The sequence below is a fragment of the Scyliorhinus torazame genome, chromosome 3 (genome assembly GCF_047496885.1).
Source record: "Scyliorhinus torazame isolate Kashiwa2021f chromosome 3, sScyTor2.1, whole genome shotgun sequence".
Classification (NCBI taxonomy): Eukaryota; Metazoa; Chordata; class Chondrichthyes; order Carcharhiniformes; family Scyliorhinidae; genus Scyliorhinus; species Scyliorhinus torazame.
The window spans coordinates 265905451-265931044 of record NC_092709.1 but is presented as its reverse complement, the minus strand read 5'-3'; the positions used below and the strand labels follow the sequence as shown (position 1 = coordinate 265931044).

General features: G+C 44.2%; 1 protein-coding gene across 2 annotated transcripts in view; it reads left to right on the top strand.

Moving 5' to 3' along the window:
- mtmr12 (myotubularin related protein 12) overlaps positions 1-25594 on the top strand; it is a 124684-nt gene that overhangs the window by 81242 nt on the left and 17848 nt on the right. For both annotated transcript variants that reach the window (XM_072497210.1, XM_072497209.1), the window contains exons 10-14: positions 3915-4045; positions 4795-4873; positions 18793-18860; positions 19141-19310; positions 21651-21821. In XM_072497210.1, coding sequence (XP_072353311.1) covers positions 3915-4045; positions 4795-4873; positions 18793-18860; positions 19141-19310; positions 21651-21821 — 619 coding nt within the window. The remainder of the gene's footprint in view (positions 1-3914; positions 4046-4794; positions 4874-18792; positions 18861-19140; positions 19311-21650; positions 21822-25594) is intronic.

Sequence of the window (25594 nt, the reverse complement as noted above, 5' to 3'; positions counted from 1 at the left end):
TGTCCTTTCAATAGTTCTCGACCTTTTCCTGCAGACCTGTTCACTATCCGATGTACGATCTGAACTGGCACTGCGTTTCTGTGTCCTCCATTTTTGAACTTCGTTTTCCCAATCCATTGTCTTGACTCCTTCCCCTGAATGCTGTACATTCAACCAATGTTTATACTTTCCAGTGGCCTTCCCTGCTCTGCTAATAATAGTTGCATCCTTCCATTGACTAGACCCTTCAGGCAAGTAGGTCACTTTTGCACCAACTTTTAGCAGTTGCCCTTTCGGAAAAATGGCCTGTTCTAATTCATCAGAAGTGTTGTGTTCCTCCACAGAAACCCTATCTATATCAGTTAATTGGTCCTCATAGTTCTGTAACACATGCGTACCAGATGACTCTGGTTCCTCGTCATGTCTGTCTGCTCTGTCTAAATTTTGAAAATTCGTAATCTGTACCCATTATCCTTGATGAATGTACCCTAACAGTTTGACTACCATGTTGCAAAATAATTGTTTTGCCATCTATGCCTATGATCTTCCCTGGGCCTTTCCATTCATTAGAATTGTCTCTCTAATAGTATACCATGCCTCCTTGCTGAAAAATGGCATCTGATGGCCGTACGTTATGTCTTAAAGCTCTGCGAATTCTTTCAGAGACTTCTGCTTCCAAAAAAGCTTTTCTACTGCTATGTAAAACATTTAAATGTTCAGCAAAACCAGAGCTAATTGTAGTCCCCTCCCAAGCTAGAGGCTGGTCATCCAAAATGGACGGAATTTTAGGATTTCTACCAAACACTAATTGATAAGGACTATAGCCCCCAACCATCTGCAATGAATTCTTTGCATGTACTGCCCATGCTAAAGCTGAATTTAGCCTGCAATTTGGTCGATCTGCCAAAATTTTCCAAAGCATGTCATCAATGACAGCATGATTTCTTTCAGACATCATTACTAAATGGGCTTTCTGCAGCTGTATTCATAACTCTCATATTCATGATTTCACACACATCCCTAAACTCATCATTAGCAAATTCTCCCCCATTATCCGTAAGGAATTTTGCCGTGGACCCATTCCTGTCCCTATCCATTTTTCCAAGATTTGATCCAGAATTACTCTCTTTTCTTCACTTCGTACAATCGTTGATTGACTAAATCTGGTTGCTAAATCTACAAAATGCAAAATAAATATATTATTTGCTTTATCCCAGATCTTAAGGACCATGGCCACAATGTCATTAAAATCCCTGGCCAAAGGTAGGGTTACTATCGGTCGTCCTGGTGTCCTTCTGTACTTCCTACAAACTTCACAGTGGTCACTAACCTGTTCTATCAGTTTAGTATAATCGTCATCCCTTACCCCTGCATCCTTTAATAAAATGTTCAGCTTCCGAGGAGACGGATGTGCAAATTGCCTATGCAGTTTTAATACCATAAGCTTTTTATCAGCTAAAGTCCCATTTTCAACTACCATTAACACATCCTTAACCACTCTACTTGAAATATTATTTGTCAGTAATGGAATACAATAGTGTCCTGACTGTGTAAATTGTAAGTCCACCGTTTTTCCAAAAACTTTTGCCTTATCCTGTTCCATATCCAGTTTCATGTGTGCTTTCTTCATCGACGGTCTGCTCAGAAGCAAAGGTATCTCACTTGATACAACATCCGTGCTAATGAAATGATTCACTGCAGCAATATTGCAAGGGATCACCGCTCTTTTCAGCGACTTCAGAGTATTATCATCCCCAAACCTGAAACTTGTGGAACTTTCCTTAAACAATTCCTTAACCTTTGTTACGATTTTCAGCATTCAAAGAGTCCAGGTAACATTTTAACCAGTCAATTCCACACACAGTAGATGTGCAGCCACTGTCCAATACAGTACAGTTGAAGGATTCTGCAACCAACACCCTCATTACCGGTGTAAAACTGCTTGTCAATAGGACACTGCCTTCTTTCTGGTCACTATCTTTTTCCTCTTCCGACTCTTCCGTGTCATGTGTCGCTTCAAACACTCTATCATAACGAGCTGGACAGTTGAAAGCATAATGGTATTGAGAGTCACATCGAAAACATTGATTTATCATGCCCCGTCATGCTTCCTATTGTAGGTTCTAACTGGGTTTCTGTCTTCATAATTTCCTTGTCTCGGTCTCCTTCTATAGTCTTGAGCCCTGTTCGTAGCCATACGATTTCGCTATCCTGTTAGTAGTGTATCTTCCATATTCTGCCTTATTGCAGGTTGACCTATTTGGGTCATCAGAGCCATCTGAATCGAATGTTTCCCCAGAAACCTTTGTAAAGCTTTTGTCATCTGTTCGAATAAGGCTTATCAGTAAACTGAACTCTTGTCAAAACCAGGAGCCTATCCATGTTGCTCACTCTAGCACAGTCAAGTAATTTAAAGGCCAAGACAGACTGGAAATTCCAGGTTGTGTTTCTGCAGCCTTTTATGTAGTCTGCCAAATTCCATTATATACTCTTCCATGGAGATATCCTCCATTTTCCGGAACTTATCAAAGTCTGACCATGCTTCATACGCACTTAATAAGTCATCTTTCTTATAAATCTTCTCCGTATAATGTAATAAAGTCTCCAGACCTTCTTCTGAGTCTAACTCGTCCAATTCCAGCTCAGAAAGCACTTTTTTTCAGATTTTACTGCCATATGGTAGAGAAAGAGCCAATGCCATACCTTGTTTTCTCTTTCCCAAAGCAGTTAACCTTAGTCCACATAACTACTGCACTTCTACGTTGGTCGTACGATTCCCTTTCAGAAAATAAGGGGGGATTGTCATACCAGCCACCTTTATCCTCGGTTCAGCCATATCTCCCTTTTTTTTTTTTACTTCTCTCTCACTCCTTGGTTTGATCTGGAAAAGTTATATCTTTCAACCCTTCACACTTACACAGCAACCATCCTCTGCTACCAATTGTAGACATTTTAGTTGCTGTGATATGAAGAGTCTAAAGTTCTGTTCCTTTTTCACAAACATATTTATTTCATTCCAACAGCCTTTGCACAAAACTCTAACCATCCATCACCTGACAGAGGCCACCTGAAGCCCCTTTACATATCAGTGTCAATTAATGAATACTTAACATAAATGAGACAACTAATTGCAATGTCTCTTAACCCATTACTTAACATCACACGCACATGTTCTGGTGCTGTCCCAAACTTGAGCTTTTGAATCACCTTCTTTTCGTACCATGTCAGCGATTCTAAATGTCAAATTGGAGCCATGTCCTCTCATTGCCACAATTGAAGTGTCGGACTCGCTGGGGCTGCAGCCAGGGGCGGAGGTGAATGTCTCCTTCGTCTTGTTTTTTAAAATAAATTTAGAGTACCCAATTATTATTATTTTTCCAATTAAGGGGCAATTTAGCATGGCCAATCCACGTAACCTGCACATCTTTGGGTTATGGGGGTTAAACCCATGCAAACACTGGGAGAATGTGCAAACTCCACATGAACAGTGACCCAGGGCCGGGGTTCGAACCAAGGTCCTCAGCGCCGCAGTCCCAATGCTAACCACTGCACCACGTGCCGCCCCCTCCTTCGCCTTGTTGATTGCCCGGAGGAGAGTTCTGCTAGGAGGTCTCCAACTCCATCCAACGCCTTTCATTGCCTATTTTAAAGAACTAATCACTGTCTGTTGCTAGGAGGGTGGGAAGTGTATGTGTGTGTGTGTGGGGGGTGTTTGTTATGGGTTATGTGGGTTAGGGTTAGGGTTTCTTTTTAGATTTTTTTTTTTCCTGAAATGTTTTTATTTGTAGATTTGTAAACATTAAGTTTCCTGTAATATTTGGTAAAATTGAAATAACGAATACGTTTTTCTTTTTTTAAAAAAAAAAATGTTTCATCAGCGCCTCTGGCTTGCATGACTTTTGCAAACTAATGATTATACTACTTCTGAATGGCAGGCAGCTTCAAGTTCTCGGAGAAACCCATCCCTTAAATCACACAATCAAGACCGAGATCCTTTCAGCCACTCTCCCAACTCTGCAGGAAATACAGGCTTCTTACAGCAGATTTAAGCAGCTATTCTTGCCGGGTAAACTCATTTTGTACATTAAACAGTATAACTAATGTGGCTCCTGAAGAGAAACAATGTAACTGTTTAAACTTATTCCGATCATTTCATTGAGCCCTATACCTTAACTTGGTTGTGACTTTAAAAAAACAAGTGTTAATTTTTTGAGCCTTGTAAACAAAGGACCGTTGAGATTTAATTTTTTTAAAAATTTTCATGAAGTGATAATCATTAATATCAAAAAATGTTGATTTGGTTTTAAACAAATTATACTTATCAGTTCACAGGTAGAGTTATGTAGGGAAGTAATACCAATTTGGTGTGTGCTAATGGGTTGTTTCTTGAAGGAAAATAATATTTGAATAAGCGTGTATGCTGTCTAACCTTAACCCATGAAATCTATAACTACAGTTGACTCCTGGTAAATATATTAAATCAAGTGTATGACAGTCCTTTTGCACTCCAGTGTGTTATGGAGCAATTGTGTTTTGCATACATAAATTTAGTTGCAGAATGTTTTCTATTTAAATAGATGAACCATAAATAACACAGGCGTAGTATTGTTTTATAGGCAACCCATAAATTGATTCAAACTAGTTCTATATTTGAATTATTTTCCAGAAGCTTTAAATATGTTAACTTCTATGTACAGAACCTATGAATGAGGTAAAGTTGTAGTCCGAAACCAATTTTGACCCATTTTGATTAACTCATTGTGTTGATCTAGATATATTCAGCAAAATAATAAAAAAATAATTGTTCTTGACCAGATAATGCTGCTGAATTCTGGGAGTCTGACGTTAAATGGCTGTCTGTTTTAGAGAATGCAAACTGGCTAGAGATTATCAGGTTTGTACATGCTTTTTTGCAATTTTTGAAAATCATGATTTCTTCGTGCACAGTAGTTTGTTTCTTGAATTGGGAATTTCTTGAATGTAATTGCTGACAACAGAAATATTTAACACTGCAGCAATGCAGTTTTTCCATTAATCCTGCCATAATTCAAGCCAGTTTGATTGCAAAATATATGACCTAAAATAAATACCACCATATTTGTACAATTTCTGTACACCTGTATTTTTCAACGTTACATTCATAGATACATAGAAGATAGGAGCAGGAGGAGGCCTTTTGGCCCTTCGAGCCTGCTCCGCCATTTATCATGATCATGGCTGATCATCCAACTCAACAGCCTAATCCTGTTTTCTCCCCGTAACCTTTGACCCCATTCGCCCCAAGTGCTATATCTAGCCGCCTGTTGAATATATCCAAGCGTATTGAATAATGAAATGCATGGCCTTGAAAGTGAGGAACTTCCCATCATTCAGTTTCTTGCAATGTAAAATGTTGGCATGAAATGAAGTACTAAACAAGAGCTGGATGCTTATCTGACTGCTACAGATGTGTATAGTATTTCAATCATTGCATACCAGAAAGAAAAAGCTTTTTTATAATGGGATCCAGTGGCAGTATTTTTTGACATTACTTCAATTCCCTATTGGACTTTTGTTTAACCGTTTCTATTTTGTTTCAATACGCATGCACTTTTATTGCTTTTCATGTGTTCAGAATTTGTGAAATTGCAAAATGTTGTTTGGAGTTTGAGACTTGAATGATGCAATTCTTCACCACTGTAAAGCTGGGCGACACGGTAGCACAGGTGGTTAGTATGTTGCTTCACAGCTCCAGGGTCCCAGGTTCGATTCCCCGCTTGGGTCATTGTCTGTGTGGAGTCTGCACGTTCTCCCTGTGCTTGTGCGGATTTCCTCCGGGTGCTCCGGTTTCCTCCCACAAGTCCCGAAAGACGTGCTGTTAGTTAATTTGGACTTGGAAATTCTTCCTCTGTGTACCCGAAAAGGCGCCGGAATGTGGCGACTAGGGGCTTTTCACAGTAACTTCATTGCAGTGTTAATGTAAGCCTACTTGTGAGAAAGATTTATTACTATTCACATTTATAAAATTTATACTCCTGTGGCACAGGACTGAACCAGTGGGTGGCTCTGGAAACACTGAGCCATATTTCTATTAGTATATTACTAGCTTACTGAAACTTTTGAACAATGGGAATGTCAATCTTGTGTTCCACCAACGATGCAGTAATCTCAGTCACAACTGATACAGACATTAAAGAGAGACTTTTCATAGCTCTGCAGTTTTTGCTCATGGAAACAATGTATAATCCTCTACCATTTTCAGAAGTAACAAGTTCAAATTATAGTACTTATTTTTTCGGTTCAAATTGATAGCCTTGGATAAATGGCTAGTTTGTCGCAATTATGTCCATTAATCTAAAGAGATGATATTATTTTGATTTTGTACAAGTTCATGAAAGAAGAACTGTCATAACTTCAGGTCGTCTCAAATCACTCCTAGCCACTGAAGTACCGATGAACTGTTAACACTTTTGTAATGTAAGAAAACAAGTGTGAGGTAGATAACATGAATTCTCAAATCTCTGTTTTACCACATCCTTTAGCTTTCATCCATTCAAAATATAATGTCATTTCAATAATCTACCATATGAGTTTCTAGGAGTAAGGGCAGAATATAACAGCAGAACGATTACTGTCACAATGGCAGGTCTGGAGGCGAGTGTGTTTTTAAAAATCCATTTACAGATGTGGGTGTCAGTGACTAGACCAGTATTTATTGCCCATCCCTAATTGACCTTGGGAAGCTGGTGGTGAATTGCCTTCTTGAATATCCTGTAGTCCCTGTGGTGTAGATGCTCCCGCAGTGCTGTTAAGGAGGGAGTTCCAGAATTCCAGGAACAATGAAGGAACTGTGACATGTTTCCAAGTCAGGATGGTGAGTGATTTGGAGTTAATTTCCAGGTGGTGGTGTGCCCATGTGCCTGCTGCCCGTGTCCTTCTAGATGGCAGTGGTCATGGGTTTGGAAGATGTTGCCGATGGAGCCTTGGTGATTTTCTGTGGTGCATTTTGTAGATGGTATACACTGCTGTCACTGTTTATTGGTGGTGGAGGAATGGCACCCTTCCAGAAACAATCAGTGTGGCTGTTTTCCTGTGTGGCTGTTGAGCTTCTCGAGTGTTTGTTGGAGCTACATTCATCCAGACGAGTGGCGAATATTCTATCACGCTCCTGACCTGTACCTTGTAGTTGGTTAACAGGCTTTAGGGAGGCAAGAGGCAATTACTTGCCACAGGATTCCTAGCCCCTGGCCTGCTCTTGTAGCCTCCGTATTTATACGGCCTGTCCAGTTCAGTTTCTGGTCAATGGCAACCCCCAGTCGTTGAACACACCACTTTTCACACAACCATATGCATACCTCCAAGACATATCCCTAACTGTGTGCTATTGTCACACACATCATCATGCGGCTCACTACATCATAATATGGATGGTACTGTTTCCCCAATCCCACATTACCCCATACCAACTGAACATCCTTATACTAACCCCCCCCCCCCACCCAAACACCCTGCCAAGTCCTTGCCCAAGTATATTTACAATATAATGTTTCCCTGCTACCCCTTCTCCCGGATTTACATTTTCCAGTCTTATTTCTGCCGTTTTTTGCCATCTGCAGTGGAGATTTGTCCTTGTTTAAAAAATATATTTTTATTCTCCTTTTTCACATTTTCGCCCACATTTACACCCACCAACAATAAGCAGTAATGAATATAATGTCAATCCCCATATCAACAACAACAATCCCATCCTCCTACCAACCCCGAAACAACTGCCTGCATGTTCACATAAACAAATAACAAGAAGGAATCCGGCATCACCCATAGCCACCATTAACACAGTGTCGTTTCCCCCCCCCCCCCCCCCCCCCCCCAAAAAAAAAAAACGAATGTTCAATGTTATCCAATTCTTGAAAGTGCATAATGAATAATGCCCATGAATTGTAGAACCCTTCCATCCTTCCCCTCAGTTCAAACTTAACCTTCTCAAGAGTCAAGAATTCCAGCAGGTCCCCCCACCACGCCAGGGCACAGGGTGGAGAGGTTGCTCTCCATCCCAACAGGATCCGCCTTTGGGCGATCAACGAGGCGAAGGCTACAACATCTGCCTCGCACCCGTTTCCAACCCCGGCTGGTCCGACACCTCGAATATTGCCTCTCGAGGGCCCGGGTCCAGTTTCACGTGCAGCACTTTAGAAATTACCCTAAAAACCTCCTTCCAATAATCCTCCAGCTTTGGACAGGACCAAAAGGTTATGAACGTGATTTGCGCTCCCCCCCCCCCCCCCCCCCCTCCAATGTTCACACACATCTTCGACCCCCTCAAAGAGCCGGCTCATCCTCGCCCTTGTGAGATGTGCTCTATATGCCACCTTCAGCTGTATCAGCCCCAACCTCGCACACTAGGTGGACGCGTTCACTCTCCGGAGCATCTCACACCAGAACCCCTACATATCCTCTCCTAACTCTTCCTCCCACTTTGCTTTGATCCCTTCCAGTGGTGCCTTCTCCTCTTCTAAAATAGCCCCATAAACCGCCCACCCTACCCCCTTCTCCAGTCCCCTTGTCATCAGCACCTCCTCCAGCAATGTGGAGGCCGGCTCCACTGGAAAGCTCTGTATCTCCTTCCTGACAAAATCTCAAACCTGCATGTATCTAAATATTTCCCCCTGCTCCAGCCCATACTTCGCTCCAAGCTCCTTCAATCCTGCAAACCGACCCCCAAGAAACAAATCACTTAGTATCTTAATCCCCTTCTCCTCCCATTTCCGAAAATTTCCGTCCCACTTCTCTGGCTCAAATCTGTGGTTTTCCCGAATCGGCATTTCCCTTGACCCTTCCCCCAACCCCAAGTGTTGGCGAAAGTGCCTTCAAATTCTCAATAAAGCTATTATTACCGGACTCCCTGAGTATTTCCCCGGGGCCACCCGGAGCAGTGATATTGCTAGCGCCTTCAATCCCGACCCCCTGCACAAACTGTCTTCCATTCTGACCCACAGGGAGTCAACCCCTCAGACCCAGCTCCGCACCTCCACATTCGCCGCCCAGTAATAATACATCAGGTTCGGAGGACCCAAGCCTCCTGCCTGCCTTCCTCTCTGTAGCAGCACCTTTCTAACTCTGGCCACCTTCCCGCCCCATATGAACGAGGTAATCATTCTTTCAGTCTCTTGAATGCTTTTGGCAGGAAAATAGCAGAGATTTGTCCTTATCCTTCATTTTAGTTCCATTGTTGGTCAAGTCAGTCTCCAGCAAAGTTTATGGCTTCATTATTCACTTGCATGTTATTCATGAAGGCTGCGCCTTCTCAACCTTGCCCCTCGCCTGAGGTGTGATGATCCTCCGGTTAAATCACCACCAGTCAGCTCTTCCCCTCGAAGGGAAAGCAGCCTATGGTCATCTGAGACTATGGCGACCTTGCCGTACCTTACAGTGCAGAAGGAGACTATTCGGTCCATCGAGTCTGCACCGACCCACGTAAGCCCTCATTTTCACCCTATCCCTGTAACCCAATTACCCCATCTAACCTTTTTGGACTAAAGGGCAATGTAGCATGGCCAAGCCACCTAACCTGCACGTCTTTGGACTGTGGGAGGAAACCGGAGCACCCGGAGGAAACCCACGTAGACATGGGGAGAACATGCAGACTCCGCACAGATAGTGACCCAGTCGAGAATAGAACCTGAGACCCTGGCACTGTGAAGCCACAGTGCTAGCCACTTATGCTACCATGCGGCCCCCCCCCTTTTTTTTTTATAATATGATTCTATGATTGAATTCAAATTCCTCCTACTGTTATGGTGAGATTTGAACCCAGGTCCCTCCCATTACCCTGAGTTGCTGGATTATTAGTCTTTTGTCGATGCCACTGCCTCCCCTTACCTATTCACTTGCAACTTCAAAAGCTCCACGGATTTTCCTTTCACTGCCTCCTTTTCCATTCAGCTGTTCTTCAGCCTAACCATATCCATGTTCGCCTTTTCTTTCATTAGGGTATGCTGCAAAAGTGGTTGAGAGCTCTCTTTCTGACTCTCAAATTGAAGCTGCAAGTTCTCTACTTTTTGCTCCTATGCACATGAATTCTGCATGTTTTCCGTCCTGTAGTTTTTCCGTTTTCCGTTCCAACTTCTGCACATTTCCTCACATTCTTTCCATGGACTCGTCTTTTCACACACACTATTAACAAACCTGCTTTCCATTTCTTCTTGTATATCTTTAGAAATATGTTTTTTCCAAGTTGTCTTCCAAATGTCCAACTGTTTTCTCTCACTCTGTAGTCTCCTTCTTGTATCTCTTGGCTTCCTCCTCGAATAGAAGGAAGGCTGGGGGCCGGTTTAGCTCAGTTGGCTGGACAGCTGGTTTGTGATGCAGAGCGACACCAACGGCGTGGGTTCCATTCCTGTACCGGCTGAGGTTATTCATGATGACTCCGCCTTCTCAACCTTGCTGAGGTGTGATGACCCTCACATTAAATCAGCTTTCCCCATCAACGGTCTTTACTATGGCAACTTTACTAGAATATTGAACATCACCGAGTCTTCTTTGCCAACTGATTTGTCTTGAGTTTTCTTGTAATACAAGAGCCTCTTCAACTTTGTTCTGCTGTTCAAGGCAGCCTTTATTTCATCTTTATGATCTTGAAGAATGATTAGCTGTTCTTTCAACTGTTTATTCTCTTGTTGACCTCTTATCAATTCAGCTGCACTTAAATTCATTGCTTTGTTACGACCATAGTTCAGATGTTTTTTTTCTGAAATAGCAGTCGACTCTTTTTTTTAAAATTCCCATGTTTTTCTAGGACCACGTATTTTTCTTTGAAGTGTCTTTCGTGCCTTTTCTGCCTGGTTGTGCTTTGGTTGAATTCTTCCAACTTGGCTTTGGCCTGCCTGAAGGTGTGGAAGGCACCAGCGCTACGTCTCGAGGATGCTGGCGGGGCTGATGGTGGAGACGGTGCTGGACAAGGTCCCAGAGGTGGATAGAGCACACAGGTCCCTATGGCAGAAGCCGAGAGTAGGGGAGCCGTTGTAGGCGGTGATTGTGAGACTTCACAAGTTTGGGGAGAAGATCCTGCGGTAGGCCAGAGAAGTGGAACTGTGAATGAGAGGGGAACAGGGTCCGAATCTACCAGGATATTGGAGTGGAGCTTGCGAAAAGGCATGACGGGTGTGTGTGGGGAGTGAAGTATGTGTATATGTGGCTGCAGCTCATCAGCCTCCTCCATGCCAATCGTGAAACCGGTGAATCCCGCACCGTTTCTCATTAGAATCGATTGTGTTCCACGTGGCACCGGTGCTAGCCCCTTAACAGTAGCAGAATCGGCCCAGATGTGGCGCCCGTTTTGCTGCCTTGGAACTCCACGAATTCTGCGCCGGCGTCAACACTTGGAAACGGAGAATCCCACCCATTATATTTTGTCCCCTCCTCTAAATCGTTAACATGTATTGTGAAGAGCTGGGGTCCTAACACCAATCCCTGCGGTTCCCCACTAGTCACTGCCTGTCAATTTGAAAAAGACCCATTAATTCCTACTTGTTTCCTGCCTGCCAACCAGTTTTCCATCCATCTCAATACACTACCCCTAATCCCATGTGCTTTCATTTTGCACACTAATCTCTTATGCAGGACTTTTTGCCAAAAATCATCTTGAAGTCCAAATACACCACATCCACTGGCTCTCCTTCATCAATTGTACTAGTTACATCTTCGAAGAATATCAGTAGATTTGTCAAGCATGATTTCCCCTTCATAAATCCATGCTGAAACTGTCCGTTCCTGCCACTATTCTCTAAGTGCTCTGCTATAAAATCTTTGACAATGGATTCTAGAATTTTCCCCATGACTGCGTCAGGCTTACTGGTCTATAATTCCCTGATTTCTCTCTAGTTCCTCCTTTAAATAGTGAGTTACATTAGCTATACTCCAATCTGCAGGAACTGTTCCAGAGTCTATAGAATCCTGGAAGATGACCACCAATGCATCCACTATTTCCAGAGCCACTTCCTTAAGTGTTCTGGGATGCAGATTATCAGGCATCCGCCTTCAATTGCCCCAATATCATTTCTCTACTGATATTGAACTCCTTTAGTTCCTCCCTCTCACTGAACCCTGCGTTCCCCAACATTCCTGGTACCTGATTTGTGTCCTCATTTGTGAAGACAGAACCACAGTGAATGTTTAGTTGCTCAGCCATTTCTTTGTACCCGATTATACATTCCCCTGTTTCTGACTGTGAGGGACCTACATTTGTCTTCACCCATCATTTTCTCTTCACTTACCTATAGAAACTTTTACAGTGAGTTTTTATATTTCCTGCAAGCTTACACTCGTACAGTATTTTCCCCTTCTTAACCAATCCCATGGTCCTTGCTGAATTCAAAACTGCTCCCATTCCTCAGACCTGTTGTTTTTTTTGGCCAATTTGTATGTTGCTTCCTTGGACCGAATACTAACTGTAATTTCTTTTGTAAGCCATGGATTGGCCACCTTTCCCATTTTATTTTTGTGCCAGACAGGAATAAGTAATTGTTGCTGTTCCCCCATATGTTCCTTGAATGTTTGCTATTGACTATAGACCGTCATCCCTTTAAGTAGCGTTTCCCAATCTATCATAGCCAAGTTGGGCCTCATACCATCGTAGTTTCTTTTCATTATGATTCAGGACTCTAGTCTCAGAATCAACGACTGCATTCTCCATAAAAGCAAATCACTGCAGATGCTGGAATCAGAAACCAGAAGAGAAAATGTTGGAAAATCTCAGCAGGTCTGGCAGCACCTGTAAGGAGGCATGGTTGCACAGTGGTTAGTACTGTTGCTTCACAGCTCCAGGGTCCCAGGTTTGATCCCTGGCTTAGGTCACTGTCTGTGCAGAGTCTGCACGTTCTCCCTGTGTCTGCGTGGGTTTCCTCCGGGTGCTCCGATCTTTTTTTTCCCACAGTCCAAATATGTGCAGGTTACTGGGTTACGCGGATGGGGTGGAGGTGTGGGCTTAAATAGGGTGCTCTTTCCAAGGGCCGGTGCAGACTCGATGGGCCTTTTTATTACAGTCCTTCTCCCTGATTTCTATACCCACACTGTCTCTCACGAGTGAACATGGACACAAAGTATTCACTTGTAACCCTAGCGACACCCTCCGGCTCCACACACAAATTTCCACTGTGGTCCTTAATGCGCCCTACTCTTTCCGAGTTATCCTTTTACCCTTAACGTACTTGTAAAACAACCTAGGATTTTCCTTTATTTTACCTGCCAGTATACTTTCATGTCCCCTTTTTGCTCTTTTTAAAAAAAAATTTAGAGTACCCAGTTAATTTTTTCCAATTAAGGGGCAATTTAGTGTGGCCAATCCACCTACCCTGCACATCTTTGGGTTGTGGGGGCGAAACCCACGCAAACACTTGGAGAATGTGCAAACTCCACACTGACGGTGACCCTGAGCTGGGATCGAACCTGGGACCTCGATGCCGTGAGGCAGCAATGCTAACCACTGCGTCACCGTGCTGCCCTTCTGTTTTGCTTTCCTAATTTCCTTTTTAAGTTCCATCTTGCACATTCGTAAGTTTTCATAAATGTTTCAGTCAAGGTGCAATTCACTCCAGCGTGGTGCAACTGGTAGAACTTAGAAGAGGCGTCACACGGCTTTCTCGACAGCCTTCATGCCTTGTAAGATCTACCCAATTACCACGAGGCGTCTAAGTCAGAATGATGTCCAAAAGGGGCGGGACCAAATGGCGCCTGCAGAAATTGGTTTTAAAATGACTTTTGTGAGTTTACCCAGGATTCCCCGGCCTCCCCAGCGAGGCCACAGCCGGGCGCCATCCAGCACTGGTCTTGTGTGGACCAGGCGGAAAGGTATCCGGAGGATCCCCTGGGCCATCGGAGACCCCTGGGGTAGTCTGGTTCAGTGCAGGGTGGCTTTCTGACCCTCTCCCTGGAAAGTGGGCACCTTGGCAGTGCCATCCTGACACTGCCAAGGTACCCATGTGGCACTGCCAAGCTGGCAGGAGCACTGCCCGGGTGCCAGAGTGGCAGTGCAAGGGTTCCAGGGTGGCACTGCTGTCTGGGGCTGAGGGAGGCCATTCCCATGAAGGGAGGGTGGAGGGTTGTTTGAAAGGTGGGGGGTGCATGGTAGGTAAGTAGGAGCCTCTGGGAGGTTGGGGGATGACGCTTGGGGTCCTGGAAGTGGGGGATCTGTAAGGTGACATGGGGGGCCTGAAGAGGGGACCCCCAGGGACCCCATAGCAGTGTGACCTCACTTTTTTGTGGGGTAGTGTCCATGTGCAATGGGAGGTGACATTGCCCATGGGTAGGGGGTGTGGGGGACCCACAAGCTCACTTGGAGACCGAGGTACCCGTTCAAAATAGCGGCGCGATCTCCGAGTTCAGCTCCCCAGTGCCAAAAAAAATTCTTGTGGGCTAAACTGCAATCTCCACAGGCCCAAAAAAGTGACTAAGTGTCATTGGATAGCAGTGGGGAACGTGCTGGTAGGAAACTCCTTTTATTAAAAAAACCCCCCCCCCGCCACAAATGAACTTCGAAATGTTTCCATTGAATTCCGTCCATAATTTCATAAATGCTTTATTCTTTGTGTTAAAAGTTCATCAACCGACTCCTGTGAATTTGTTCAGTAACTTGCCTCCATGGTTTCTAAAACAAAGTTAGGGTCTATGAAGCAAAGTTTTATTCTAGGATCTTTCTTGTCCAGTATTAACATCAGCTGGGATTGTAACAGTCTGTAAATCCAAATTGAGATTGTACAGAGTTTTTGTTCTTCCTCTCTGATCTTTTGGGGCAATCAAGTTCAATCTGCATGAACAAAATACATTATTCTTGCCCTTTCACCAGCTTGTGCCTTCTACTGGTAGTAGGCAATCCAAGGTTACTTCTTATGTAATGCCAAGTAAAACATGTAGAAATTGGACCGTGTTGGATCTGGTTTACATCATAAAGAGTCAGTTCTGCAGACCTGCGCTCTGCTTCCCAAGAACATGTGGAAAATATTCTATGTGAAATTGTGAAAGAAAGCACAACAGTGCCTGCACTTCCTCAGGAAACTAGAAAATTCGGCATGTCCACATTGACTCTTACCCAATTTTTTCCAGATGCACCATACTAAGCATCCTATCTGGCTGCATCACCACCTGGAATGGCAACTGCTCAGCCCAAGACCGTAAGAAACTAGAGAGTCGTGAACACAGCCTAGTCCATCACATGAACCCGCCTCCCATCTATTGACTCTGTCTGCACCTCCCGCTGTCTTGGTGTATATATATATCTCCTTCCTCTGGTGAATGAAGAGGTGGGTTCCAGAAACATATATAGAAAAAGTCAAAGATGCAAGACGATGCGAGTCTTTGCAGGTAATTAAGTCTACAGGTCCAGACGGAGCAACTAGAGAGGGATGATCACAGGATAAAGAGGTGTGAATTGTCTCAAGCCAGGACAGTTGGTACGATTTTGCAAGCCTAGGCCAGATGGTGGGGGGGTGAATGTAATGCGATATGAATCCAAGGTTCCGGTTGAGGCCGTCCTCGCGTGTGCGGAACTTGAGAGAACGCTTACCCGAAGATCAGAGGCTGAATGCCCTTGACTGCTGAAGTGTTCCCTGACTGAAAGGGAACATTCCTGCCTGGCGATTGTCGTGCGATGACCGATCATCCATTGTCGCAGCGTCCGCATGGTCTCGCCAATGTACCACGCTTTGGGACATCCTATCCTGCAGCATATGAGGTAGATAATGTACATACACGAGTATGTACCACGTACCTGGTGGGTAGTGTTCTCGTGTGTAATGGTGGTACCCATGTCGAAGATCTGGCATGTCGTGCGGAGATTGCCATGGCAGGGTTGTGTGGTGCTGTGATCGCTGTTCTGAAGGCTGGGTAGTTTGCTGCAAACAATGGTTTGTTTGAGGTTGCGCGGTTGTTTGAAGGCAAGTAGGGGGGGGGGGGGTGGGGATGACCGTGGCAAGATGTTCGTCTTCATCGATGACTTGCTGAAGGCTGCAAAGAAGATGTCGTAGTTTCTCAGCTCCGGGGAAGTACTGGCGACGAAGAGTACTCTGTCGGTTGTGCTCCGTGTTTGTCTTCTGTGGAGGTCGGTGCGTTTTTTTGCTGTGGCGTGTTGGAACTGTCGATTGCTGAGTTGAGCACCATATCCCGTTCATACAAGGGCATCTTTCAGCATCTGTAGATGTCTGTTATCCTCCTCCTTGTCTGAGCAGATCCTGTGTATGCGGAGGGCTTGTCCATAGGGGATGGCTTCTTTAATGTGTTTAGCGCGGAACCTGGAGAATTGGAGCATCGTGAGGTTATCCGTGGGCTTGAGGTAAAGCAAAGTGCCGAGGTGACCGTCCTTGATGGAGATGTGTGTCCAAGAATGCAACCGATGCCGGAGAGTCGTCTATGGTGAGCCTGATGATGGGATGGAACTTATTGATGTCGTTTCAGTGTAGTCGTTTCAGTGATTCTTCACCGTGGGTCCAAAGGAAAAAAATGTTAACCTGGTGTTGTAAGACTTCTTACTGTGCTCACGCCAGTCCAAAGCCGGCATCTCCATATTATGTCTTTTAATATATGGAACAATCTGTCTGGACTTGTAAGCAGAACAGTACTTTTCACTGTACCTCCGTACACATGACAATAAATCCAGTCAGGCCATTTTTCAGGAGTCGCTGGTGGGATTGTCCATTTTCGTTCTTTTTGTTTTTAGTAAACATTGAGGTATTTTTGGTTCTACAACAACAAAATAAATAATGTACATGAATCTATAAACATAGTGCAAAAGTTGTCTCCCTCTCTTACAGGTCCCACCTTTAGTAACCCCCTACTCCAAGCTAAACTAACCACCCCCCCCCCCTTCTGCTGACGATTAATTTTCCGCAAAGTAGTCGACGAACGGTTGCCACCTCTGGGTGTACCCTAACATTGACCCTCTCATAGCGAACTTAATTTTCTCCAGACACCGAAAGATAGCCAGGTCTCCGACTTCGGGGGCTTTGAGTCCGTCCAAGCTAGTAGTATCCGTCTCCGGGCTACCAGGGAATCAAAGGCCAGAACGTCTGCCTCTTTCTCCTCCTGGGCCACCCGACTCCCCGAAAATCGCCACCTCTGGACTCGATGCCACCGTTGTTTTTAACACACTGGACGTGATATCTGCAAACACCTGCCAAAATCCCCTAAGCTTCGGACATGTCCAGAACATGTGGATATGGTTCGCTGGCCCTCCCGCACACTCTGCACACCTGTCTTCCACCCCAAAGAATCAGCTCTTATGGGCCACTGTCATGTGAGCCCGATGAACGACCTTGAATTGTATCAGGCTGAGCCTGGCACATGTTGTGGACGCGTTGACTCTGCCCATTGACCATCCTCCATCTTTCCTCCCAGCTCCTCCTCCCACTTGCGCTTCAGCTACTCAGCCTGCGTCTCCTCTAACCCCATAAGTTCCTTGTAAATGTCAGAGATGCTCCCTTCTCCTACCCACCCTCGAGAAACTACCCTGTCCTGAATCCCCCTTAGTGGTAGCAGCGGGAAGGTTGTAACCTGTAGGAAGTCCCGCACCTGCAGGTACCTTAATTCATTTCCCCTCACTAATCCAAACTTCTCCTCTAGCGCCCTCCAACTCGGAAAGCTCCCCTTTATAAACATATCCCCCCATTCCTGCTCTCTGCCATCTCCAGAACCCCCCCATCCATACTTCCCGGGGCAAACCGGTGATTATTACAGATTGGAGACCAAACCGATGCTCCATCTGCTCCCACGTGCCTCCTCCATTGCCCCCAGACTCTCAGGGCCGCCACCACCACGGGGCTGGTGGAGTACCATGCTGCTGGTGCCCTTGCATGAAGCCGCCTCTATATGCTCCCATGCCCATTTTCGTTCTTGATTTGTGGGTGTTGCTGGCTGGGCCATTATTGTTGCCCATCCCTAATTGTTGCCCATCCCTAATTGTCCTTAAACTGAGTGGCTTGTTCGACTGTTTCAATGGGGGACAGTTGAGAATCAACCGCATTGTTGCGTGGGTCTGGAGTCACATGTAGGCCAGATCAGGTAAGGACGGCAGATCTCCTTCCCTGGAAGACATTAGTGAACCAGATGGGTTTTTAAGACAATCTGCAATGGTTTTATGGTCATCATTAGACTTTTCATTGCAGATTTGTATTGAATTCAGGTTTCACCATCTGCAGTGGCGGGATTCGAACCAGGGACCCCAGAGCATTACTCTGGGTCTCTGGATTACAAGACCAGTGACAATGCCACTACGCCACCGCCTCCCCTCTGCATATGTAAATGAGTGGCCTATAGCCTGTTTAGGACCCCTTATGGAAATTGAGCAAAGCAAACATCAAACCTGTACCATTCGGGATTGTTTAGCGACTGTGAATTAAAACTAAAGTTTTTCTAATGCCTTGACGTCTATTTGTGGCGGCAGGAACAGCACAAATGGTCTCCCGACTCCACTGCCATTTTACCGGCCACCCACCCTCTTTCTCAAACTTGACTTTGGAACTGCTGGACAGGCAAGCACCAACATTCCTACTCTCCAAATGTGAGAGTTCTCTGGAGTTGCAGCAGGTGCTGACAACTTATGCAGAAAATATGGTCTATGGTCCAATATTGGACTGGTTTTTCATGTATGGACTGGTTTTTCATGTCTCCATTTGAGTGTGCCCGCAAGTGGTGTCCAGTTAGTTTTCTACCTGGTATCTCTTGGTGGTAAAATAATTGAAGGACAACCGGAAGATGGTATTGATATTTTTAAGATTAGTGCTTATTTTAAAAATAACCCTGATATATTGTGTTCCAGTATATGAGATGTGGGCTGTGTTCCTTTTACAGACAATGTCTGAAGAAAGCCTTGGATATTGTTGAATGCTTGGAACATAGCACATCTGTGGTGCTTGTGGGTAAGGAAGAGTTGGATTACTTTTTTTTTTGCTTAACGTTGAGTTCTTGAAACACTGCCATAGTTGAAGATCAAATAAAATATAATGTGGAACATAGGGTTTTAATTTATGCTAATCACTTTGTCCACTTTATTTAATCAGGACCACTTTTTAAAACAAATACGGCTTTTAACTGGGTGGGTGGGTGGGGGTGGTGGTGGATTGTGATGAGAGGTTGCCAATTCTCTGTTTCACATTGGAGAACCCATTTTAAGTGTGATCTTGTCTTTTCCCCACACAGAAGAAAATTGCTCTGATTTGTGCTGCCTCATCGCTAGTCTAGTCCAGGTGATCATAGACCCACATTTTAGAACAATATCTGGCTTCCAGAGTTTAATTCAGAAGGAGTGGGTGATGGGTTGTCATTGCTTTCTGGATCGATGTAATCTTCTGCGAAACAATGATAAAGAGGTAAGGTTGAAACAACGAAGAGACACAAGTAATTGCTTGCTCCCCACGATTAAATTTAAATTGGATAGCTTTGTCCAATATTGATGCAATGTAGTTTTGTAACATATTAAGTGGAATTTGTTATTTTTCTGTGCAAAATGTTTCCAGTTGATTCTGTAACTGTCAGGCAAGACGTGGGTAAAAAGCTTAATATGTTGGTGTGTTGCTGCATCTCAGTTTATGGGATTAAGTCAAGAGTTCGTCCAATTTTGTGTATACTACACCAAGTGAAAAATTAATTCTCAATGTTACAGTAGCTATTTTGAGCGCTGCAAAATTTAAAGTGACTTGCTAATTGGAAAACAATTCTGAAGACTTAAGTTGACTTACTTCTAACATCTGCCTATCAGTGTGAAGTGGTATACCACTCTTATATAATTTTGAGGAAAATGTTTTTAAAAATTGATTCCTCCTCTTCCTAAGGGGTGTGAGCCGATGATCTCGGCTAGGGTATACAATGAAGGAGATACTGGGAAAGTAGGAAGAGTATATTCGGGACTGCTCTTACACTTGTGATGTAGGTGTTCTTTTTTTTTTCTTTTAAAAAAAATAAAAAATAAATTGAGAGTACCCAATTCTTTTTTTCTTTTCCAATTTAAGGGACAATTTAGCATGGCCAATTCACCTAACCTGCACATCTTTGGGTTGTGGGTGTGAGACCCATGCAGACATGGGGAGAATGTGCAAACTCCATGTGGACAGTGGGCCAGGATCAAACCCAGGCCCTCAGTGCCATGAGGCAGCAGTGCTGACCACTCTGCCACTGTGCCGCCCTGTGGTGTAGGCGTTCTGTTGATTTTTAGATTTGTAGTAACCATCCCCTGTAAAAAGCAGTTTTCTGTATTACTGGAAGGAACTGAATCATAACCTTCAGCCAAAGTAACAATGAAAATTTTTAATAGTCAGGACAAATTACCCCAGAGAGCTTTTGCTTTAATAAATACTTTGTTTTCAGTACTGTTACCATGTATTTTAAGCAAAACTTATACCCAAAATTAACTGGAAATGCTAGCAGGTCTGGAGAGAGAAACTGATTTAACGTTTCTGGTTGTTAATGCTTCATCTGAACTGGATAAAGTTAGAGAAACAGTCTTTAAACAAGTACAGAACCTGGGAAAGAGACATGAGAAGAACAAAATAGAATTCTGATGAGGTGAATACAGGAATAACTAAATTGTAAATGGGATGGCAGTAATTATAGAAACAAAGGATGGCTTCAGAAGAGGTGTAAATGGTTACAAGACAGCAACAGAGCAAGAGGGAAGTAATGGAAATGTCTTGGAGAAAAAGGCTCCCCTGGCTCAGGAATGTGGTAGAAGTAAAGCCGGTCAACCCCAGGGGAATGGCCCACCTGGCTATGTGCCGATCGGGGAATACCCACCCAAAGTAGCAGCTCACATCAGAACCACGGAGTGGAAGTGGTGCAACCTGCCATTACCAAAATCTGATGGCCAAAAGAAAATTGGGGTGATGATTAAGGTCTAAAAATCACACGGTCAGAAAGCAGTAGCATGCTTAATAGAAAGATGGGGTGTTGTACTTTGAGCTTGCATCAAGGCCAGAGAGGTGGGGATGTAATGGAGAATTAAAGTGGCAAGCAATCAGGAGCTTTGTCATGGTTGCTGACGCAACAGAGATGTTCAGCAAAGATCATTCAATTTGTATTTTGTCTGCCCAGTGTGACCTGACATTTACTAAATTGGAAGGAAGTACAAGCAAGTAGTTGTTTCACCCAGACAAGTAATTTGGGGCCCCAGCAATAGGAATAGAGGAGGTGAAAGGACAAGTGTTGCATCTCCTGCTTGCATGGGAAGTGGGTTTGTGGTTGTGCGTGATTGAAGAGTGAATAAGGGTGGAGTAAGGTGTAATGGAGAGAATTGGAATACTGAAAGGGCAGGAGAAGGAGGAGGTTTACCACCAGCAGCATGGACATCGCCAGAGGATGAACTATTGAACATGGAGACTGGTGGGATGGAAGTTCGAAGCAAAGTTTTGGAGTTTGGAACAAGAGTAGGAAGTGGCATCAATACAGCAATGTTGTGCCAGAAAGAAGGGGACACAAGTAGGATTGGAACAAAGAATGTTCCCAATATCATGAAAAAGCAGGTATAGCAAAGACATGTTCCCATAGCAATACCTTGTTTGGAGAAATTGTGAAATCAGTCATTTGTCTCAACTACACAAGTCAAGTGAGTTTATAATGACCAAAAATAGTCGTTGCATCTTCATTTTAATCTTATTTGTAAAGTAGGTATAAGCTTTGGTGAATTTATTCCAATTTTTTTCTTTTATAAATTGAAGGTATCAGTATTTCTTCTCTTCTTGGAATGCGTATGGCAGTTACTTCAGCAATATCCACCAGCCTTTGAGTTTACAGAGACCTACCTGACTATATTGTCTGACAGCATGTACATCCCTATCTTTAGCACTTTTCTGTTCAATTCACCATGGCAAAGGGACAATAACCAAATGGTAGGTGTTCTAGTTACAAAATATCTTCAGATTCTTTGCTTGTGTTCCCAAATTGCTGTTGACTTGCCAGATTTATGATGCCTGCAAAACTTGATTTTGGTTCCTCACTAATTTAAAATATATTTCTAAAGCCTGCATAAATGGAAATCTGTTTCTGAGTTCTATTACAATGCTAAAGGGAAGTTATAATCTTCAAGGACACAAAGGTGATATCAATCATCTCGTACAAAAGCAAAATACTGTGTATAAAAACAGGAAATCCTGCAGGTCTGGCAGCACCTGTGGAGAGAGGAATTGTTATTAATGTTTCAGGTTGTGTGACCTTTTATCAGAACTGTAACAATAGAACACATTTTTAAAACATATATTTTTATTAATGTTTCCAGTTTAACAAATAACACAGCAAAACCTCAGGATTGACTCAGCACAGCAAAAATGTCTCAGCATACATTAATACAGAAGAGGACAGGAGAACAATAGAGTTCAGTATAATCCTCCTTCTGTATTTGCGGATATACTAGAGAATGAGGGAGTGAAGGATATGAACTGGTGCACACTTTCCCATGCAGCAATTGTACGCACGCCTACGGGAATTTGGGATAAGATCTTAGTCATGTTCGGGCACACATCAGAATATTTATCCCTCCGCTCCAACCCATACCAGAGGCATCAATAATATAATGTGACATCCTTTTCTCAGATACGATACCTTTCTGTACCTCAGCAGGAGCCAGTCACTGGATCCTAACCCCACAATAACAGAAATAGAAAATTGCAGGAGAAACATGCAAGGGCACTATGTATAAGAGAATATTTTACACATAACCACCAGCCGCAAGAAAACCCCAAACTCGGGCACAGTAGAGAGTGATCATTATTCCACACATTTAGACAGAGAAGACCAGTAAATATTCATACAGTTGGCTCAATGTGGTCAGCACTTCCCAAAGCACTAACCGTGATGGTATAGAAGGAAATTACTAGGAGCAGAGGATTTCTGGATAATAGGGACCAGGATATAGCCATGAGTCTATGCTTTCCTGGCTCACGCCCTCCACCACAAGTCCAAGAAGAAAAGGGAGAAAGCTGCTCAATCGAAACTTCTCTCAGCTTCTCAGGATATCCTGGCTAAGAAGGGACATTGCAAGCATAAAGGAGCAACGGGGTACCAGCCACCGTGCAAGACCTGGCCTGGCCATAAAAACTCTCACATGGGAGTCAGAGAGACCAATGACACCCACACCATGCCAAGGCTTGCAACACAACCAGCCTCTTCTCTGACCACATTCAAGGCAGTGTACCTGCATCGCCAACACTAGAAGATTCACGTCATCCGCCACTGAGGAGACCCCATCACCAAGGAGAAGAAGAATCGTCAAGACACCCAACAACTGCCGTCTCAAGAAGGGCACGAAGCCCCCCAAACTGACACAACAACCAAGACCTACAACAGTACCCTCACCCCGACACAATGAGGAGTGGACCTAAACAGGACCTACAACAGCACACCATCTCCACCCTGACAGCAAGAAACCTAAGCCCCAGCAAGAACTGAGGCCTGACATGTCCAGCCACCTTCAACACCTCCCAACAAATGCATGCCATTCTTACTGACAGGTTTAAGTTCATATCCATTGGTCTTGCCACTCAACACGACAGTACAGCCTTAAAAAAAATGTTTGCTGGACTTATGTAAGCAAGATGAACTGCTGTGTGATATATATGACATGGTTCATCTTCACAGCTCGTTGTGACTGTTGTGTGTGTGTGTGTATATAATATATATATGGGCTGCCCAAGACACACACCGTATGGGCTGCCCAAGACACACAAAGCGATGTCCCTTTACACCCTATCTTCTCCATTACATGTTCTGCACAAAAATTGGCCAAATGGTTGGACAAATTGTTAGAACCAGATTTGAAAGGTTTTTCAGATGCACAGTGTAGGATTCTTTCACACTTGCAAAGCCATACAGGACTTAATATCAATAGCATTGCTGTGTCCATGTGCTCATTTGACATTGCTCGCTTATTCATCAATGTTCCACTTAAGGAAGCCTTTGGTATTTGCGCTGCAGCACTATACCATGGCGCTCTAGATCCACCATCATTGCGTGAATCAGCATTCCTTGAACTTATGAACTTGGCAATTTGCACAGCGAGTTCAGTTTTGAAAACACCATGTATGCCCAAATAAATGATGTCGCCATGGGATTCCCCCTGGGTCCAGCTCTTGCAAACACCTTTGCTTGGTTCAGTGAGAATAAATGATGTTGCCATGGGATTCCCCCTGGGTCCAGCTCTCGCAAACACCTTTGCTTGGTTCAATGAGAAATGTGCTTTCGATGGAATGAAACCTAACCTCCTCCTGCTTGCATATTTACGATATATGGATGATATGTTTGCTATATTTAAATCCACAGCTGCCGTATTAATTTCCTTACATATGTTAATGGGCTCTATCCAGCGCTCAAATTCACCTTTGAAATGGAGCAGTCACATTATCTCCCTTTCCTTGATGTACTACTTGAGAAATCTGCCAGGGGGCTCTCTATCATGGTCAACCACAAGCTTACCTTCACTGATCAATACATGCATTGGATTCTTACAGTTCCAAACACTATAAGATTGGTCTTATGGGCAGCCTTGTAAATAGGGCCCAAACCATTTGCTCACCATGTAATCTTGATACTGAAGTAGCAAGCATCAAAGGCATCCTGTGGGATAATGCCTACCTTGATTGGATCATTTTCTGCTGTACATGAGTTTCTGTCATGTACCGTAAATGAACATCATTTACGGCCCTGAAAAATTACCCGGTCCACCTCCCATTACCTTGGAAGGGAAAAGTATCTCAACATTGAGCAACAGGTGAAGCTAGCTGCTTTATGCTGCTACTGTACTACTCACCCACTGGTAATTCAACTCCAGCCGATCAAAAGCCTTCTCCGCATCCATTGCTACCACCACTACTCTCCTTCTGAGGGCATCATAATAACATTTCAAAGCCTTCGAACATTGGCCTTGAGTTGCCTGCCCTTTACAAATCCCATCTGGTCTTCCCCTATCACCCCCGGGACACAGTCCTCTAATCTTGTGTCCAGTATCTTAGCCAGCAGTTTGACGTCCACATTCAGTAGAGAAATCGGCCTGTATGGCCCGCATTGCTCCCGTTTCAGGATCAATGAAATCGAGGCCTGCGACATTATTGGGTGGAGGACTCCGTTCTCTCTTGCTTTGTTAAATGTCCTCACCAGCAGTGGGCTCAATATCTCTGAAAACTTCTAGAATTCCAGCGGGTAGCCGTCAGGTCATAGATGTCATAGAATTTACAGTGCAGAAGGAGGTCATTCGGCCCATCGAGTCTGCACCGGCTCTTGGAAAGAGCACTCTACCCAAGGTCAACATCTCCACACTATCCCATTAACCCAGCAACCCCACCCAACACTAAGGGCAATTTTGGACACTCGGGGCAATTTATCATGGCCAATCCACCTAACCAGCACATCTTTGGACTGTGGGAGGAAACCGGAGCACCCGGAGGAAACCCACGCACACACTGGGAGGATGTGCAGACTCCGCACAGACAGTGACCCAAGCCAGAATCGAACCTGGGACCCTGGAGCTGTGAAACAATTGTGCTATCCACAATGCTACCGTGCTGCCCGGGGCCTTACCTGACTGCATGCCCTCCAGCCCCTTGATTATTTCCTCAATCTCAATTGGGGCTCCCAACCCTTCAACCAGATCCTCCTCCACCCTTGGGAACCT